Source organism: Polyergus mexicanus, unplaced genomic scaffold (assembly GCF_030449975.1).
Source record: "Polyergus mexicanus isolate NDT 795.1 unplaced genomic scaffold, iyPolMexi1.0 SCAF_6, whole genome shotgun sequence".
Lineage (NCBI taxonomy): Eukaryota > Metazoa > Arthropoda > Insecta > Hymenoptera > Formicidae > Polyergus > Polyergus mexicanus.
The window spans coordinates 655,732-677,293 of NW_027223326.1; the positions used below are offsets into that span (position 1 = coordinate 655,732).

Genomic DNA, 21,562 nt, shown 5'->3' on the forward strand with positions numbered 1-21,562 from the left:
AAGGAAGGGAAGAAGCCAGGATTATACAAGTGGATACAATGGGCGGGGGAGAGAAGGGCGGTCGCGTTAACATGAGGCAGACGCGGCGCGATCAATTACGTAACTCAATAAAAGTGGGTCACGTGTCAAAGTACGGAGCCATCCCCAAGGTGTCCAAGTTTTTGGTAAAAGCTCGTAAATTACCAGTTAGCTATCTAGCTAGCTAGCTAACTCAACGAAGCTCTTTCTCTCTCTCTCTCTCTCTCTCTCTCTCTCTCTGCTACCACCACGCACGGTTTTAAATAGAATATCGGGGGTTCATGTCCAACTACCCTCTCGTTCGTCGCTTCCTCCTTCGATCCTCGTCATCTCTCTTTATCTCCCTCTTTTCTCTTCATCCTCCCCTCCTCCTCGTATTACGTAGCTAGCGTCTCACTCCAACTTTTTTTGCACGGAGGGATCGAAATTGCTCGGACACGTAAGTCGCTGGTCGTTAGTCGTTAATGATAGCTCGTCGTCAATGTGGTAACGAGTGTGATAGTAGAAGAGAGAAATAGATAAAGCGAGAAAGAGAGAGAGAGAGAAAACCGATTTTAAAGGGAAGGTCGGTTTATAAGAGAAAAAGGATAGGCAGAGTGGGATGGGTGGACAGGGGATGTAGGCGGTACGGGGATTGTAAACAACAAGAAAGAGAAAGACAAAAGCGAACGGTTAGAGAGAATAAGAGAGAGGAAGAGTAATAGATAGACAGAGAGAGATAAAGAGAAAGATAAAGAGAGAAACAGAGAGAGAGAGAGAGAGAGAGAGAGAGAGAGAAAGGGAAGGAGTCACGGCAAGAGAGCTAAGACAATCAATAAGATTGCCAGGTCCGAAGGAACTCGAGCCCGGATTCGTCGAATGAGTTTGGTACACTTCCTGCTAGGCCACGCGAGGAGACACGTGTTTCACGAACTAAGTCATCTTATCCTTGAATGCGAAACGCCGAATTAGAATCTGCTCGTAAGACGAGGTAGGGGAACGATGGCGAGCTTAAAGAGGTTGCGAGCATTTCCGTAGGGAAGGACTCGCTTTTCGATGAGTCGATACCTGGTCTAGTCACCGGATAGGTAATCGGATAGGTCAAGATAAAATGGGATAGGGCCAGAGAGGATGCCCGTGGATACTGGGCCGCGTGACATAAAAGGGGTTGTCGAGGCGAGAAGGGACGGATGATGAAAAGGATGCGCGAGCGGGGGTTGAGGTCGCACGATCGCCGCTCTGGCGGATATTGACGGAACTACGAATTACATCCCCATGTCGCCGGGTTGCACTTCTTCGGAAGCTCCAACGGAACGTTACGACGCCGATGTCCCTCCCGGAATGACGACGCGTGAGATTCCGGGGATGGAATATTTCGCGTCGATAAGGAAGACCATCAAATTCGATTTTGTGAGGGAAGTGTTTTGAAGTTTTTGCCCTTACGCTATGTATTATTGTACTGCTGTACTATGTGCTATTGTATTACATCGTGATCATTTTCATTTTCTACTGTATCCATGTATTGTTACTGAGATATTAAAGAAAATAGATATTAAAATTGAACGTTTGATAAGAATGATATGAATTGTCTTCATTTCACAGTTATGAAAATTGTAATAATAGACGATGAAAATATATTAATAATTGCACAAATTTTATCGAATATTTTTTTCCGATACTCGATTCATGATGCTAGAAATGATTAATTTTCTACAAAAGTAGAAATTTAGTATAATTATATTAGTTATATATAGTAATATATTAGTATAAAATATACGAAATCAACTATTAAAAAAAGAAGGAAAAAGAAGGATTATACAAACTCTCTCTCTCTCTCTCTCTCTCTCTCTCTCTCTCTCTCTCTCTCTCTCTCTCTCTCTCTTTATCTTGTAATATAATTATTGCACAATTCATAAAGGAATAAAATAGAAGCAATTTTTAGCTTGAACATTAAGAGGTGTGTTGTTTTTTAAACATGAAGATATTTGGAAAGATGCCATTTTTGTACAATACATTATTATAAATGATTTTATTGATAAAGATTATTGACAAAAATTATTGATAAAAAAAAATATATATATATATATATATGCATGTTATATCGAAATATATAAAATATTTAAGAAAAATAAAATATTTTAAATAATTTAAAGAAATTTTTTTCAGCTCTTTAATATTTCTCCGATTGTGATAATTTTGATTATTACATATTCAGTGATGAATATATCTCAGAGGAAAACACGACGCAAACTACGAAGGGTTAAAGTCTCTATGTGCATCGGAAAACCATAGATCCAGAGAGAAACTTTCCCGGCCTATGTGGCACTAACAATAAATAACAAGGTCGGTAATAAATAAGAGGTACGATAAAGAAGGTCTCGTGCGTCACAAAAGCCGGTCACGATACAGAAAATGCCTAGCCATACATTCATCAAACTTTTACGAGAAAGTGTTAGAAATGTCAAAAAATAATTCATGACTTCGCATATTGATTTTTGAAAAAAACCAATCAATTAAGCATGCTCACGTACGCATACAAATAATTCCGATTATATTATTGCAATAATTTTTATATTTAATTAAAAAAAAAAAAAAAAAACTTAAAAAATTTATAAATATTTTTATAATCTCACATCAGATTTTAATCGGATAAATATTTTTATAACGTCAAACGTGATCTGCATGTGTATCGAATATTGCGATGAAATGTTTACTTACATTTTCAATTAAAATTTCAATTAAACTTTGTATTAACTAATCGCGTTAAGCGCAAAGTGTGTTGCAATAAGCGTTCGATTTCTTTTTCTTTTCCTGTACAGCTAACCGCTTCCGCGAGTTTCACCGCGTCGTTAGAACTTGGCAATCGTAAAAACTGTCATCTCTCGAAATTCGCGCGACGTTTTAGTGCTAGCATCCGCGTCTTGTACTTACCGCACATCAAACGATAACTACTTTTCACGGCTCTCTCTATTTTCGCCGGTTCTTTCCTTCTCTCTTCGCGTTCGACTCGTACCTTCTATTTATATTCGGAATCGGATTCATGCACGAGTGCCCTTCATGGAAAATGTTGCTCAAAGAATAGAGGAACCGCAACTGTCTCTGCAGCCCGGTAAATATATACAATATGCCATACGAGTCGAAATGCATCTTTGCGCGACGCATATAACAGATTCTGGAAATGAGCCGAAATCTCTTCACGGCAGGGGACAGATGTACGTGGGTGGATATATAAAGTCCTCGGAACGTGAAAATGAAAAACATAACGAAATCATAGACAGAAAAATTCATTTTCGAGATAAGCAGAGACAACCATAACAGAAATCTCACATCAGAATATTGTACGTCATAGTTTTCTTGTATATTCCATGGAAAAGTAGTGCAAGAGTTTCGTTGTAATATTCAAACACAAAGGTTAAATAAAAGAATTAAGATTAAAATTAATAATGAAAGTTACAACAGAAAATGAAAATCGCTGTTTTATTTTTCTTCAAGTTGTTTAAAGATGTCTCAAAATGATTAACGGATGGAAAACACGTGTCCTTTTATTCTTTATAAATTCGGATCACTTCATTGCCATTTCCTTCACGTGCTTTCATAATGCTGATCGATAATTCTCATTCTGGAAAAGATCGCGATTCTCGAAAAATGGATACGACGATAAATGGGACGATTTAAGGATGAGAGGCTCTAGATCTCCTTCGCAGAGCGGATTTTCAGCGCGTATAGCGATCGATATTGTTTTCGCAATCTCTCCAGATAGAAAGGGAATAATCCAGCTCGGTGAATTGTAGATATTTGCTTTCTACATTCGGTTTTCAACTACACATTTTGTTTTTATCTCTGAGTTATACATATATACAGCGGCGCATACACCGTGCGAAAAATATCGACGTTACGTATTATCGAGGATCAACGTGTAACAGTTTTATATACACGGACCACTGTTTTCCGATATGCAACGACAGTTAAATTCATTTGCAACCGAACGAAACAATTTAACGAAAAAAACTGTAAAAAAATGCGACTATTTAGTTACGTGGAAAAAAAAAAGTGATGTTCCTACAATGTTACGTCGCGACACTAATTGTATATACGAATTTTTATTTGAGATATAAATCGATTTTCCATATCTGAAAAGATCTAAAGAAATAAAAATTTCCAAATCACCGATAAAAATTACTGACGGTCAAAAATCCGAAAAAAAAAAAGAACTCTAAAAGATAAATTCATATTTACCGACTCACAAATTCGAACATCTGAAAATATCGAGAAATATAAAAAAATGTAAAATCAAAAATGTAAAATTTATGTAAATAAAAAGAGAATTTTAATATCTAAAAATAAATCGAAATATTTGATGATGCACATTTATAATATCTACACTACCGATTTGAAGATTATTTTATCCTAGAGCCGAATTTAATATAAAAATTTGTATTATATTTAGCTAATCATATTTTTATCTCGCTCAATTATCCGCGCGATAATAGTCCTAAGGAGTAGTCACTGCTCCTTGGCCAATTTACACGGGAAGCTACAAACTGTAAAAGTTGTCCAACCGATAGTTTATCGTTCCCTCATACAGAACCGCTCGCTGCTAATCGCATGGTTTACGGGCCCCAAAGTCATTCCGAGGGAAACTCGAGTGCAGTTTGTGTGCAGTTTCCGTTTCCATCGTGATGAGTGGAAACTTTGAGGTCAGGCTTCTCTCCGTTCCGGTGCCACCGTTCTCATGTAACCGTACGCCTTAAAACGCTGGCGTTTGTTTTAAACTTCATTGCGATTTTCTTTGCGAGTCTCGACGCGCGGGGGCTAATTCTTCGCCCGTTTTAGCTCTTCGTGCGGGAGCGCCATAATTTTCGAGAACTACTTAAAGCTGCCTTGGACAGGCGAGCGTGAAAACTTTTCCTAACGACACAAACAATCGCGAGAAACCTACCGCGACATTGACGCTGATATGTAGTAAGACTCATACTTCCATTATGCGAAATTGTATTATTTCTATTCCATTTTAAATTATATAGAAATTTTCCAACTTTTTGTGAACTTTTTTGACAATTTAATTTTTTTTTTTTTTTTTTTTTCCGTCAGTTTCAAGATATACTATAACCAATATCAGCTGTATTCTCGTTCAAATATATTAATACACATTTGTTATATACAAAGAGAAGAGTGTAAGACATATCGTATGTCGGAACCCTTCCTAATTCAAATGCAAGGGTAAATAATTTACAAGACGATCGTTCGGGGTTGTCAAAGGTACAGGTGAATAATGGCGGAAGTACTCACCGGAGATGGGATCCGCGCAATCGAGCTTCCTGTCAGAGACGACGTTCTCGTGAGCGGCTTCCTTGCTCGTCCTTGGACGACATCCAGCGGCGGGATTCATCTCGTTACTGTTGGCGTCCTGGCTCTTGTACTCGTTCCGTAGATGATCGTTTCTTTCGTTCGGCTTGCAGACACCGCCGCCAACCCCGACTTTCGGCGATGATTTGCAGCTGATGCCTCCCGAGTTCCCATTGATGTTTGCGTTAACGTTGATGTTGTTATTACCGTTGGTCGATGCGTGATTGTCGGCCTAAACGGAGCGCAAAGCGATCGTAAAGCGCAACGAGTAGACTATTTTAACGACTTTGTCAGTCGCGAGAATGTTGTTGGAAAGACAATAGGGCAATTTATTCGGTAAATAAATCTAGAATAATTGAATATACATACACTAGAAACTTAGGGGAAAGTGTTGAAAAAGTTATAAGTAATTGAATTAAGAATAAATTATTTCTTTCGATAACGTTTTAATTTTGAATAGAAAGAGATATAGAATTACGCTAAAAAATAAATAAAAGTAGCGCGATTTTGTACAAGATTTATACAACCAGTCGACGATTAAGCCGTGTCAAATAAATACGATATTAATAAGTATAAATAAAAAAGTTGCATAAAATCTCAATACTGAATCGTGGCGCGTCCTTCGCGACGAGGAGCGATCTATCCTCTTTAACCCTTTACGTTGGAACGAGGCGAGGCTCGTGGTACCACCTGCCACCCATTCCCAGCTGTAATTGAAGTTGTCTCGTTTCGTATTGTAAAGCTATATAAGCGACAATGCTTTTTTTTCTCGCGTTACGCTGGCTAGAAAGGCAAGTCTTTTATTCCTGTAAGTACTTCGTTGCAAGACTAACTTTGAAGATATCTGTCCTACGCCGAGAAAGAACGGGAAACACTCGTCTTTCTTTCGTACCTTCGACCTCGCATTCAGCGATCATTTGACCTTTTACCGTTGATACGTTTTTAACAGGAACTTTCCTAATGCGACTTCTACGTTTAATCTGGCAGTTAAATCGAGGTAACATCGTCAAGCAATTTACCAGTGGCTCCCGAATGAGAATCAATTAACCGATTTGCAGTCTCGTATTGGATATCCACGTTGTATCTCAGAAATAGCACTGTCGCGCGCGTGTTTCAGTATAAAGTTCCAAATAACGTTCTTGAAAAAAATGAGAAATGCGGTCAAGTGTTTATCACAATTATGATCGATAGTAAAATAAAATTTTTAAGACAGTTGAACGCTCGGGTTTTTTAAATTTTACTCAATGTTTGAATTAAAATCTCAATTCTACATGAGAATTTATTCTCGTAAAAGACTCGTAAAAATAAGATAGATTCAAACATAATACGTATATAAATTCAGTTTCCTGGCAGTTTCAATTGATGTATAATCAGAGTCCGTATTTTGTAACAAAGTACACAGAAAGTAAACATAAACAAGAGCCTTCCCGAGCAAGCTAAACCAGTCTACAAGTTGCGGTTCGTTGATTATACAAAAGCGTAAAAGTCGTGTTACGTTCTCACCGAGTTAGTCATGCAGGTGGACGAGGTAGATGAGCGCACCACGACGATTCTGTTCTGATTGTGGTCATTGGAGGCGATCGTGGGGACGGCGGCGTGATTGACCAAGGCGTGGGTGTCGTTGATGCCCGTTGAATTGGTACCGACGTTTCCGCCGTTGTTGCCCAGGGACGTCTGCCTAATGACCAGCACGCTACCCGCCGGCTCCAGCACGACCACTTGCCTCATCCTCGTGGCCCGGTACCACCCGGTTGTCAATCTACCCACGCCGATTATGAGAGAGCGCACTCTCCTCTCGTCTGTTCGACGACGGCGACGACGACGTTAAGCGCGTCGTCCTCCAGCACGACACGTTCGCCGACTCTTGTTCTTTAAAGCTCCCACCTGTCCGCTGTCGCCTGCTCCTCCTGCGCGCACACAAACATACCCAGGCTGATATTAAAGCTGTCGTTTTAAGGGATGATCCTACCCGCCCGTCCCTTTCCCCGTTACCGCCGCCGCCCGAAACGGATCTACATGTCCGCCTTCGTTCGTAAATGCGCGAGCTCAAGAGCGTATCGACGTGGCTTCTTCCGGAAGGCGAATCGATGAGATTATTTCTGCCGACATCGTCAACGAACGTCGATTCTCTCTCTTTCTCTGCTTCTTTTTCAATAGGTAACTCTTATGGTATACAACTCGGCGATACGAAGTAGCGGGCGTGTGCGCGGTTTAAAGTTAGGGTCAGCTCCAGGAGCTGCCGGCTTTTAGATAACAGCTCGTTGCACATTCAACACTCTAATGTATATCTCGTTTCTTTTAGCGAGCGTTTGTGTTCGTAGCGGAAGATCGATCAATCTTGTCCGACAAATTCAATTTAAAGACACGTCATCTCGTTGAATGACTTTGCTACTTCGCAGTTTTTAATTCGCGTTAACGAGTTGGTCGCGTAAAGAAAAAAAGATGCTTTTAACTAAATTTGAATAAAATTCGTATAATTTTCTAAAATAGCAAAGTAGAGCAAATAATAAAAATTTAAAATATTTTTAGATACATTCATGAATATATTTAGTGTATTATATTACATAGGATGAACACAAAACGTTCTTGGCCTCGAACTGCTATAATTTTATCATCCTGGTTTAAAGTCCAGCACGATTTTCTCGTTTTCTCGATCCCATTCGAGCAAAGGGATTTGTTTTCAAGATCTCCGAGCTCGTAGCAACAGGAGATCTCGAAGGGATCGCGGCTTAAAATTGGATGGGTTTTGTTCAAAACCATTTATGCCCGTGTCTCGTGATACGCCGTGAGATGGAAGTTTGTGGGAAACTGATAACCGCGCTAAAAGATTCTTAAGGTTTATTTTTATGAAGCGCAGCTTTTTAAATAAAATAAATAAAAAATAAGAAAATAATATAAAAATTATAAAAAAATATAGATATACATAGAAAATCGTATAAGCTAATTGCGAATAGTCGAAATATCGATAAAATAATTAATATTGTAGAGAATTAATAAATTATAGAAACCCATATGTTTTTGCAAAACTATTTGTCATTGCTGATTTTGTCTCTATGTTGGCAACACAAAATAAGAAACAAACAACAAATCTACGATTTGGAACTATTCCAAACATTATTATGATAGTAATCTTAAATAAAAAAGAGCTACAATTTGTATCTCATTCGACTAATCTTCATAGAGAGAATGATTTTCCAGGAATTGATCTACCGTAAGGTAAAAACTAAAAGCTTCAAGTTATCGAAAAATCAATTGATCAAATTTCAGACATTTACTTTCATTTAAATGACTATACACGAATTTTCACGTGAGACAGCAAGATTATTCATCTTCCTAGACTCCGCGGAACCACTTAAGTTGGCAGGCATTGTCATAAATGGATTTCTTGGCCCATTATCATTGGTCTGGTCGGCAAAGCTTGACCTGCATCGTTGCCAATTCCAACATAAGTAACAATTCTAACGGTTTACAATAAAGAGAACTTCTGACAATATCTATTGCGTGAAAGAAAAAAATTAATAAAAAGATTTTTACCTTTCTTCCGTATGCCGTTCGTATTCTATATCGTAGAGATCGCCGTATATATATATATATATATTATAAGCAATCTTTATTCCTTTTTTTTTCGAATTAAAAGATGACGAATATATTACATCTCTCTCTGCGGAAGCGTATAAAGTATTGAAAAATCGTTAGTCATAAAAAAACAGACGATGGAAAAAATAAATTTTAGATTTTTTTTTTTTTTTTTTTTTTTAAAGGATAGAACCGGTGTTATATAATATTGATATAATTCGAGAGTCGATCAAGAGCGTTTTAGAGTCGTGATGACGTCCCATACAGCACCGCTTGCAACAACATTGCAGCAACATTTTTCTGCAAGATTGCAATATTGCAGAAACACTACGAAATGTTGCTACAACGTTGTTATGATATTGCAGCAACAATAAAATGTTCGCCTACAGAAATATTGCAATATAATATTGCAGCAACATAGCAATATAATATATATGCAATAATGCTTTATGTATATTTATCGACATAATATCTTTAACATATGAAAAAAATAATAAGAAATTAGGCATATAAGAATCAGGATTTAATGTGTATATAGATTTTCTGTATTATAATAATAACGAAATTATAAATTGTAAATTTTTCGGTACATATTCGACTTCCTTCAGTGACAGAGAATATCTAAGAGAAATAAGAAAACACTCAATTTGCAATGTTGTAAATTCACAATCTCTATGTATCCGAAATATTCAGATATGCAAAAAGATTGTGGTGGATTTACGCATACAACAAGTTTTTTCACATCTCTCTCGTCTTCATATAATCTCAAAATTTATTTATTAAAATCTGAAGTATCTTGCATGTTTGTCCATTCTTATATAAAATTTGATAATAATTTTTGATTTTATATAAGAATGGAAACTATTAAAAGAATTCTTAGTCCAATGTCTGAGTCCTCTGTGTTGGGGTTATATCATACAATTTAAACTAATAAAAATAGTTATTATATCTTTAATCTTATTGGCCGCTCTTTGTAAATTTTATATAATCATCGTGATTAAAAATTAAATGCGGAATAGATAGCGTAATATGCGCCGCATAGCGGTAAACGAATGAACTAGCGATTATCAAAAACTTTCTTTGGAATATTTTTGGAATGTTGTTGTAACATTACTAAAGTTATATTGTAAAATAATGTCCTTGTAATATTTCTGCAACATTAAACTACAATATGCAATATTGCAATATTGCAGCAATGTTGTTGCAAATTTTAGTGCTGTATGGGGTTACGTCTCATCACGCACTCTATCTGTGATAAATGCATACCGTATATTTTAATAAGAATTAACGTCGTTCGCTTGGTATACTTTCAATAAATATTAAATATACAGGGTGAATATTAAAGGCGAGTAAATATCGCGGCCATTCATGTATGGAGGCGTATCGAGCGCGCGCGTAACAGATATCTGCCAGTACAATGGCACGTGTGGCAGTAATAATAGAACCGTCGCGTCGTCGGTGCATTCACACGTGGAGGATGTCTGCTCCTATCCCACAGCACGTTGAGCATACAATTTTTATCGTATAGACTTATGTATCCGTTCCTCAATTGTCATAAGATTAAGATCCGGGTTTAATCGGCCGATTCGGAGTCTCATTCGCGGAACCGAATTGTCACGACCATTTGCATAATGATGACGAAGAACGCTCTGAAGATTCGCGGATTCAGTATGTAACTCGAGAAGAAGTTGCAGATTTCATAAAGGAGACTGGAGAAAAGTTTCTTAAAAAATTTCAACTATTTAGCTTTTTAAATGACATGGAATTATCTCTTGTGCTTGAACGTAGTTAATAAAAGCGTAAATTTAAATTTGTTGCGTAATGTTTTTGAATTTCTTTTTGCAGATTTATAATAAAATAGTAGCGACAAAAAAACAGCAAAAGAACACATTTTTTTTTTGTGTGTTTGTTAAGTGATATTTACGCTATTCTCTTCAACGTGAGACACTCTATCCAGATAGTCTAAAATAAATTGCTATTATATGAAAAAATGTATAAAACCACTAGATAAAACTAAAAAGATTTCTTTTCAAAACCGGATAGGTGTACCTTATATATGGTAAACAAAATTAAATGTACCTGTTAATACACGCTATGGATTACACTTGTCACATGTAATCCTTTGCCAGACTGTGTGCTGTGTCACGCGTAATCCCAGAATTTATTATCTGTAAACCATACTTTCCAGGTTAAATTAACACCCAAGATGATCAAAACATTTTATTTTGGAAAAAAAAACTAAAATAAAAAAAAAGCTTTCTCACGTCAAATATTACATATGTATGTTATACGTGTACAATGGGAGCAAACTTGATTAAATTTATTCATTATAAAAGCATATTGTAGAAAGAATATAGAATTTCTCCCTCGCGTCTATGGCTTTCTTCTTCGTAGAATAAAATCTAACATGTCAGGAATGACGTGAATGAAAAAGGAACATTAATCGGTGAATAAAATCTGACACGTCAATAATGACATATGGATATAAAGAGAATATGTGACACGTTCCCTCATCGCGCTTTCACCACCGACATAAAATTCTTTAGGCATAGCGTGCAACGTATATCAGTTTCGTGCTGATATACCGTTAACCAGGAAATCGGGCAAGTATGTAGGTGGCCACGTATACGCGTTTAGATCGATCGATCTCAAGGCGTCCATATGTTGTTGTGCCCATCTTCCAAAAGCAACACCGCCGTGCCTTAGAAATTGTCGCAATTTGACATTTATCGAAAAAGTTGACTAGAAAATTTTCACTTGAATATTTTGAATATCGCTCCTATAACGAATTTTTTTCCCTGCGGTCATAAAAAATTCCATTTGCTTACAGCTTTCTTATTTATATGAAAATATCATAAATTTTGTATAAAATAAAATAATGCAAAATATTAGACAAATATATTACGACAAAATAATTCTTTCTAATATGACAAAATCGATACTTATAATTTTTTTTTCCTGCTTTATATTTTATATAAATAATAATTAAATATGTATATTGAGTAAGCTCCATATCTTATATTCACTTTGAAAAATAAAACATATTATTTTGTTATAAACATTTAGGCAAAAGTTTAGCGTTGTAAATTATTATTATTATAATTATTATAAATTATTATAGCGTTATAAATTATATTATTAATATCTTCCCGAACATTAGGGATCTAGCGTAATCAACAATCGCGCATCACTTTTGACGTGTCAGTTGTATTCGAGAGTGAACATCAGTTTCCAAACAGTTAGTTAGGAGTCAGATGTAGTCTAAAGTGATGTTCCCGGGCATGATTCTAGTTATGCAACTAGTTACTATCGTTTTCGAACGTGCTGTCAGAATCCCAGGCGGCAGGAAACGCACGGCATGCCACTCTTGATAACAGCTGATTATGATGAGTCGAGATAACGAACATGTTGGCTTACGCGCTGATATTACATTAAATCGTATCGATATCACCGATGACTTCTTTTTCTTTTAAAAGTGACTGATAAATATACATTGTTCAATTGCAAATTTAAATAAAAAATTATTAAACAAAGATCAATTTTTCTATAAATGTTTAATTTTCAATTATCCTTTATCCCTACTTGAGAGATTTACGTAGCGTGAAAAGCAGAGAAAAGAGCTCTCACTTCAATAAGTCAAGGCAGTAAGACCAAGAGATTAATCTTGTATTCTGAAAATATTATTCTTCGCAAGGTCTTCCAGAGCCCTTAAGGGATGTATTTACCACGCAGCTGCTGTTAGAGAAGATTACGGTGTCTCTGCGTTAACATCTATGACGTTTGGCTTATAAAGAGGAAAATGGCAGATTTTTCTTAAATTAAAAAAAGAAATTAATCTTCGTTAAATCGTCAAATTAATACGGAAATTATCAGAAGGAAAAAAGAAGATAAAACAAATTTGAATTTCAAGTAGAAACGCGAAAATAATTTCTACATCTATTTGCGATCAAGAGGTTCGAAAATTCAGAATGCATAATAATCTTACCAACGTAATTAAGTAACTGTCAATAAACACGAATATATTTTTCTTTTAATCTTTAAAAATGTGATATTTAATTTAAAACAATTATCAAATATTTTTCTACAAAATATATCATACATTGTGATAATGCAATGTGATAAAATCTATAGTTTAAGTTTTATTCATGTTTACGTTCCAGATTCGTCTCTGTGGCAATAAAAACACGATGGGATTTATACAGGGTGTCCCATTTTAAAGAACCCACTCAAATATCTCAGAAACACTGCGTTAAATCGAAAAATGTTTCAAACAAAAGTTGTGTGGCTTCAAGGGGGCCATAAGAGGGTGACAATAATTTGATCTTGGAAAATCATTTGAAGGTCATATGAAAGTCAACTTTAAAATCTTAAACGGAAACCCCCATTTTTTATTTAGTATTCTTGTAGCTGACATCGAGAGCTTTCCAAAACACTATAATAAAGTATTTTTTTATTAAATACTTTTTGAGTTATTTTATATTTTAATCTGACATATTTTGATATAAAAAATAAAATATTTCGTAAAATATTCAGTTTTCGATCATTTTACCGTAATACTTCTATGTACAGAATAATAAGACAAATTAATTAGTGCCAAAAAAAACAAATAATTGTTTAAAAAAATACATTGTAAATAATTTTCTTAAAAACAATTTTTTTTTTTTATACTAATTGATTTGTATCATTATTCTATACATAGAAGTATTACGGTAAGATTATCAAAAACTAAATATTTTACGAGATATTTTATTTTTTATATCAAAATATGTCATTAAAATAACTCAAAAAGCACTTAATGAAAAAATACTTTATTATAGTGTTTTGGAAAGCTCTCGATGTCAGCTACAAGAATACTAAATAAAAAATGGGGGTCTCTATTTAAGATTTTAAAGTTGATCTTCACATGATCTTCAAATGATTTTCCAAGGTCAAATAATTGTCACCATCTTATGGCCCCCTTGAAGCCACACAACTTTTGTTTGAAACATTTTTCGATTTAACGCAGTGTTTCTGAGATATTTGAATGGGTCTTTTAAAATGGGACACCCTGTATAACGCTTATTTTCTTTATCTATTTTCATTATCTGTGTAACCTTGTAAACTAAATACATCGAAATGATATACCCGCGATAAGATTTCGAGCTTACACACGAAGGTCTTTTAAAGTTGAGACTCGAGTTTTTTTCACTGGAAATAATTTTTCATAAAAATCATCGTGTTTATCCCTGACAAATAAAATTTCGTATGTATACTTTGCAAAATATCAACATTATATAGGTATCTTAGGTATCAATGCAACAGTAGACTAAACACAATATTATTGATATTTTCAATTCCAATCGGGATCGAGTGCTATTAAAAGTTTTCGTATAAACTGATCTTTAAAAATAGAAAGATATTTAATGCGCTTATAAAAGAGCGATGGCCTTAACAAATTCTTAATTTCTCATTTTATATATCTTTTCTTAATTTTTACAATTGAAAATATATTTATTTTAATACACGAATACACGTTTCGCGCGGAATAAGAGCTGAAAATACGACGTTGCAATATAAGTTGCCGATCAATCGAATTTGATTGTCCTCTCGGATCGATGAAAATCCAATAAATCTGTCGCGTCGTGAAATGAATTTTCGTGTTAAACGATTCATCGGCATTTCCGGCAAAAACGCGATCGTTATCCGTCTCGAATACTGCTCGGATGTCCGCCGTATACGTGTAAAGCGCGAGATTCCTCCCTTACGGATGGCGGGCGAGTCGCGGTTTTACGGGTGTGCGCGCTAAAAATAGCAGCACCCATAAAATTGCTCGCGCTCGCGAGAACCACCACGCGAGAATTCGCGACTACGATGAAGTCGACGACGACACCCATCGCATACATGCTCGCATATATATCGTATATATTTTAGAGACATGTTCCTACTTATATATTTATATACACTCACACACACACACACACACACACATATATATATATATATTCATAAATAATCTAGAATATTTCTATAATAAATACAGAGCTATACGTATAGAAAATATTTATAAATATATATATATAAGTATTTTTTATATACTTGTAGCTTTCTATTTATCGCAGAAATATTCTAGATTATTTATGAAAGGCAAAAAGAGAGCGGCGCGTCGTCGGGTTCTCGAGAGAGTAGCGTGCAAAGATGATACTTACGAGGTCCGTGCTCCGAATGAGAACAGATTGTCCGTCGACGAGGGCGATCATTTCGACACGGCGCGCCTCCCGGTGCGCGTCGGCGCGTCGTCCCCTACAGCGTCGTTCACCAGCGGCGACGGCACCTTCTTGCTCCGCGCGACGACACCGCGACGCTCATGATCGACGACGACGACGATCTCGTCTCGTATATACGCTACCTCGTGTACGTCGGGGAGCGTCGCCTACGTGGAACGTCCTCGCGTGTCGACGCGCGTGCGATGCGTGACACACTTCTTCACGCAGGGAGTCGCGCGATCACGCGTGCCCGCGGCGGCCGCGGTCGATCCTCGGAATCCATGGCAGATATACGGAACGATACGTCGTTGTACGTTGCACGAAGAGCGGTGCCAGGCGCGAGCGTGGACCGCATGCGCCGCGCCGGGACGGAAAAGTCATCGCGCTGTGTGCCGTCGTGAACGCGGCCGCACGTAGACGAGAAAACTCGCGGGAGAAAATTCAAAGCGTTTCCCGCCGCAGGTTCTCGCGCGAACCTAGGAACTTAAGAGAGGGCGATATTTATCGACCGTGACGTAAGCGCGGAATCGACGGATACTGAAAAATTTCTCCACGATGAAAGTGACGATTATCTTCACGTGATTGCGAAAAGTCACGTAGGTTTTCTTGCCACAATATAAAGTAACAAGTACCGTGAGAGAAATATCATCGCGAGATATCTAAGAATCTATCGTATCGTCGAAAAATATCGCGCTGTTATATCGAATCAATATCGTCATATAATTCAGATTGAAGATTGTATTCATGCGACATTAACATGAGTGAACAAATATATAGAAAGCGTACCGTGAAAGAGTGGATCAATTATTTCACTGGATGCACATCGTTGATTTATTGAACGCCTCGATATATTATCAATTATAACACTAACATTTTTCCAGCTCCCTTGTGCAGCTCCCTTCAGCGCTCTCGTTGAAGTTTCAAATGTTCTCGCGTGTCTCGCGTTCAAGCGAGAGGTCGCGCGTGTCGATGTTTCGAGGTATCGATATGCGCTCAGCATATCGATACCCGCTAAATTTCAAAACGCGCGTATGTACGTCAACGTAACTTTCCTTTTCCATAGATATCTTTATCACTTTTTCATATTTTTTCAAGACTTAAATCATTTCATATCTTTAATATTATATCTTGAAAATTGTTTTTTGTATTTTTAATATTATATCTTGGAATTGTTTTTCGAATCTGAAGAATCATTGTGTATTTATCGTATTGATTGAAGAAGAATGCTTTATATTAAACGCTCTGATTATATTACGCTTTAATATCTAATTGCACGTGACACTTGTTTTTATATCATTCAAGCGTGAGCACAGCTTATCTAATTCTATAAGTTTCTAATTAATAAAAGCAAAAATTAATAATAATTTCATGCATGCAAATTAAATTATAACACTTTATTGTCTTGGCAAATCTCTTCTCGAGTTAATTTTATTGCGTACGATATATCGGATTATAATTTTAAGGAAAGTATAATTATATTCACACGCATGGGCAATAATTTATTTTACACATTTATTTACGCATGCGAGCGTTCTTTTAGAGAGACAAAGTCAATTACGTTGGTACAATCGCTTATAATATGCTTCTTTCTATTTTCATGCACAGATAACAGATTATCAGTATCGTATATTTCATTGAGCGCATCGCAATTTTATATAAGTGATCTTCGGCATACAGATTTGTTTAAATTCGCTCAATCTTTAGTACTCCATTAAGGCCGTAATTCTATATATATATATATATATATATGTATATATATATATCATTTTAATCATATAAGAAATGAATAATTAAATTTATGTTTATATCGACATATTATAATACAAAAATTCACTATCTGTTAAAAAAAACATTCATTATATATAATAATTATACCTTACAAATATATTTATTTCAAGAACATAGATTATCATAATGGTTGTACTAATTCCAGATCAAAATCTTTTTATTATCTATCTAACAATAATATAACATATTTACCACTCTTATTATTATTGCTTTGGAGTAAAAACAAAGCAAAAACAGATAAAAGTTTATAGTAGAATGTTTAACAAAATGTATAAGTTCATGATCATATTTAATTATTACTTTCCATAAATTTTGCGCATCAAAAAATCTTGTTATGATTCATAAAATCCACTTTACATGGCGCAGTATAAAGTTGTAAAATCAATTAATGCGAAAAAATCAATGATATGAAAAATTGGCACAAATAACATAATCTACTTGGTATTATCATTAACTATTTAATATTTCCACGAGAATCTATTTTTAATTTACATTTAAAAATGTATTTTCTTCTGACATATTATATTAATATAGTCAAATAAAAACAATTTAAACAAACTTCTTACTAATACACATAATATACAAGAAAAATTTCTTACTATTTTAAATCGTATGCTAACATAACGGAATTCCTTTCCCGATATGTTGTTCGTAATTTCGCTACGTATCGTGTATAATTCGGGATTAGCCTTCCGAATATTTTCAGATTGTTTCGCTTCAAATATGCGCTACAATGAAATAATATCGAGAAATATCCAATATCGATACTCACAGTCGCGATTTCCATATTGAGATTTACTTCTTTACAATTATTTATTCCTTGACATTACTCGGAGCTATTAACACCGTGTCTCGTATAAGCCGCTGCGTCCTATATAGCGGACCCATTTAATCACATCGTGATCGGAATAATTCAATTTGGATTCGAATACTTTCAAATAGCGCACTTTAAAGCCGGATGGCGCGAACGGAACCTCAAAGTTCATCGATATCGGCGGTCTTGTCCATTTCTTCTTCGTGTCCGTCTCTAGCAAATCGATTTCAGCGGACAGTTGCGTCTCCTTCATGCCAGCCATACGCTTGATTTTCCATACGATCGCGTTCTCCGATGCCTTATACTTTGCCTTACCTTTCAGACATATCAACTGCACACCGGCAGTATTTAATGGTGTCGGTACGCGTACCTCTATTTTCTGCCCTAGCAATGATGGTTTGAAGTTTGATTTCAAAACTGCCTTAACTTCCATCTTCGTTCGGCCTACCTCGCGCACTAACGGTATGACACGAAAGGGCAACGATATATCTTTCGTGGTACGATATCTGTTATAATAAAAATGACAAAATATGATACTGTTATATCACGAAAATATTCGATTCGTATACTTTCTTCATTGCGTCTCACCTCATCAATTCAAATTCACCATCCGGCGGTATAAAACTAATGGAATGTTCGGTCTCAAATTTGCTAAGTTTAACGCATTGATGAAATTGGCAGTCATCAATAACGACAACCGGTTTGCCGGATCTAGCGCCTGTGGGATCATCGCTACCGCCACCGAGTCCTCCACCTCCTTTCATGCCCTTAGATTCCATCACGATCTTGTCATTAATTCCGAACTTGCATTCCGGCATACCAGACAAGTAGGACTTCATTACAACCTGAGCAAAAGATTTTTGATTAGATATCTGCAATGGTCTTACAAAAATAATTAAATTTTTCAATATGAATAATTTACCTTTCCAGCAACATGTGCGCTAAGAACCTGGCCCTGAGGACTCATCAATAAATTCACATATTCAAGCACATCCAAAAAGAGTTCATTGCGCCTGTATTTAATACCCTCTCGTCTCCATCCAATTTGACCAGTGACTTGCGACGTTATTTGTGCCTGTTCCTCCTTGGTAGCTGACTTAACTCCCTGTTGAGTGATAAACGTTTTCAACACTCCTGTATCACAATTCTGTGGATATCCAAAGTCAAGTATCTCTGCAAGCAGATAATGGAAGTTGAGACAAAAGTCACGTATAATTATTGATGTATCGATTAAATCAAATACTAACCATCAAGTAGCTCGTAAATAAGCACAAAATTGTTTTTGATGTTCTCTTCTGATATCTTGCCAAAGTACGATTGCATAACATCTATGATCTTCAGTAGTAATTCAAATACCATAGCTGCGTTAACATTTTGTTTGGTGACAGCAGCTAACCAAATATTAGCACGCTTTATATGGAAAAAGGATGTTCTGGCAATGTTGGTTACTGGCGAGCGTACTTGCTGTCGTGCATGGATAACATTGACGCGAAATGCATCCACTGCATTCCGGCCAATATCATCCCGATATACTCGGGAGATTAATACCTCCCCCTTATGATTGTAAACAAATAAACCTCCAATCATTTTGTCAAAGGCTAGTGTTAGCCTATGGAGCCAAAATCAATCTGCAAGAAGAAACAAAATATTATGAGCAATAATAAAAAATATACTCTTAATAATTTTAAAATAATAAATTCCTACTATAACAAATAATAGGATAATTAAATTTTTTCTATAATTGAATTTAATTTCCAAAAATCTACAACATTCTAAGGTAATGTTTTCAAATTTCTAAAAATACTCCAAAATATATGTTCGATACTAGAATCACGCAATGTTGGCGTATAATAAAGATACAATAATCTGATATTCCTTTGCTGAAAAAAATCCATGAAAAACCGTATAAAAGTAGTATTTCATATCGATCAATGAGAAGTCATCATTAATTAGAGTGATAAGGAGAAGATATGCTATATTCGTCAACTCGTATTCCGCGAGATACGCGAGTAATGACAGGATAAATGTGCCGTTTCTTAAATGACATTTGGAGTTGTCCGTCCGTCCGATACGTCCTGGGAACGGTTAATATTATCGATCGGATGTGGCTCTTTGCGCCCAAGCCATCGTGCTCGATGAAGAAACGCCGCGAGACGCCGGCGACGAGGAAGATCTGAAATTTCACTTACACATGACTCCTCGAGAATGATTCAGCGAGAGCTCTGTCCACGATGCTCCGTAACCGCCCTCCACGATATGGCGCGACACCGCGATTACAAGCAACCGCGAGTTAACGGGCGAGTGACGAAAGCAACACCCACTTTCCGACTCCGATATTGCCAACGAGAAACGACGCGGGCAATAAGAATTAGATAGATTGCCAACTAAATGTACAATATACTGCAACGCCGTTTGCGGAAAATGAGAGAAAACACACATCGGTAACATCAACGTACTCCAATTATCTTCCGATATTAAACTAGACTTTGGGGATTTTAAAATCTATAGAATCCATAGAAAATAATCTATAGTCTCTACATATATAATGACAAAATAAATATACTTTTCTATAAGAACAATAAAATAAGAAAAGTATAGATTTTTAAAAATTTTAATTGTATTTTTTATCTATAGTGATTTTATATCCTTTAATTTGAATCTTTTTTCATTAGGCTTTTAGTTGAATGAAATCGTAGGTCTATAAATTTTATTGAAGGAGAAATAAAGTTAGTTTCAATTGAGTATTTTAATAGTAGTAGGTTTATATATATATATATATATAAATTTTTTTAGCTATATAAGAATAAATGACATAATTATTTTCTGTAGATTAATATTTTGTACTTTTCACAAATTTATTAAATTTTTTTTTTTTTATGTATTTTTTATTAGTTAATAATTCAATAATTATTTTTATGCAAAAAATATTGCCCTCCAAATATGATACAATAAAAATTATAATAAAAATTTTATTTATTATTATTAAAACTAGATTCATTTCTTGAACATTTATTAGAGATAAATTAAAGATATGAAAAAGTTAAAATTAATTTTTAAAAGCTGAATATAAATTTGTCTCAAATATTTATAATTATATATAAGAAAAAAATAGATTAAGGATAAAATTTGTCCAATTATTATAAAGAGTAATTCACTATGTTGAGCTTCAGCTAAGATTAATAAAATAAAAATGTGTTTGTAAAAATTTAAAATGTAAATTGTTTAATAGGGTAAAATATTAATGAGTTAAGATTAATATTGATTAAAAATAGGGTCTATAAGATAAAAATAGAAGATAATAAGGCAATTACTTTTTCATCTCCAAGTTTATTAAAAATAGAACGGAGAATAGCTAATGTGCAAATAGAAAAAATCATTCAAGTTAATTATAAATATGAATTATATATATAAAGAATTCTATATATGGTATGTATATAGTACAATTTTGCTGGTGTAAAATTCAATTAAACTAGTCTTCAAAAATATATAGTATATTTACGATTAATAACAAAAAAAAAATAAAGATAAAAATTCTGGATTTTTAATAACAAAATAAATATAGAAAGAAATTTTATTGAAATTTCTGTTATTCAGATTAAGATTACGCAATTAAATAATCAAATCGCAAAATCAAACAATTAACATAACAAAAGGATTCGTAATATATCAATCAATAAATAATTAATCATATAAAATTAATAAATAAACGGGGCGAGACATTCCATCAACATCAAATTTCTTTCTTTATTTGTTATCATTCACACGACGACATCCGCATAGTAAAGTAGCAGTGCGAGCC

General features: G+C 35.1%; 2 protein-coding genes across 7 annotated transcripts in view; both read right to left on the reverse strand.

The window, feature by feature from the left end:
• Camta (Calmodulin-binding transcription activator) overlaps positions 1-16,014 on the reverse strand; it is a 51,565-nt gene extending 35,551 nt beyond the window's left edge. For 4 of the 6 annotated variants that reach the window (XM_070297766.1, XM_070297764.1, XM_070297762.1 and 1 more), the window contains exons 1-3: positions 15,105-15,480; positions 6,847-7,250; positions 5,287-5,575 (exon numbers count right to left, since the gene is read on the reverse strand). In XM_070297766.1, coding sequence (XP_070153867.1) covers positions 5,287-5,575; positions 6,847-7,071 — 514 coding nt within the window. In that variant the 5' untranslated portion in view covers positions 7,072-7,250; positions 15,105-15,480. Of the gene's footprint in view, positions 1-5,286; positions 5,576-6,846; positions 7,251-15,104; positions 15,481-15,947 lie in introns of those variants that run through there. The other 2 variants (XM_070297763.1, XM_070297768.1) reach the window with 2 other exon arrangements.
• Positions 16,015-16,566: 552 nt separating this feature from the next.
• Ap-2mu (adaptor protein complex 2, mu subunit) lies at positions 16,567-20,109 on the reverse strand. Its single transcript, XM_070297626.1, has 5 exons — positions 19,953-20,109; positions 19,011-19,391; positions 18,686-18,936; positions 18,352-18,608; positions 16,567-18,269 (listed from the first exon to the last, which is right to left on the reverse strand). Exons 2-5 carry the CDS (start codon positions 19,348-19,350, stop codon positions 17,789-17,791), a joined length of 1,329 nt encoding a protein of 442 aa, XP_070153727.1. The 5' UTR covers positions 19,351-19,391; positions 19,953-20,109; the 3' UTR covers positions 16,567-17,788.
• Positions 20,110-21,562: the final 1,453 nt, after the last annotated feature.

Coding starts and splice junctions, on each gene's coding strand:
- Ap-2mu (XM_070297626.1), bottom strand. CDS start 19,350: ATGATTGGAGGTTTATTTGTTTACAATCATAAGGGGGAGGTATTAATC. Junction 18,937..19,010: donor TATTTACGAGCTACTTGATG/GTTAGTATTTGA, acceptor ATCTGCTTGCAG/AGATACTTGACTTTGGATAT. Junction 18,609..18,685: donor GCGCACATGTTGCTGGAAAG/GTAAATTATTCA, acceptor TCTTTTGCTCAG/GTTGTAATGAAGTCCTACTT.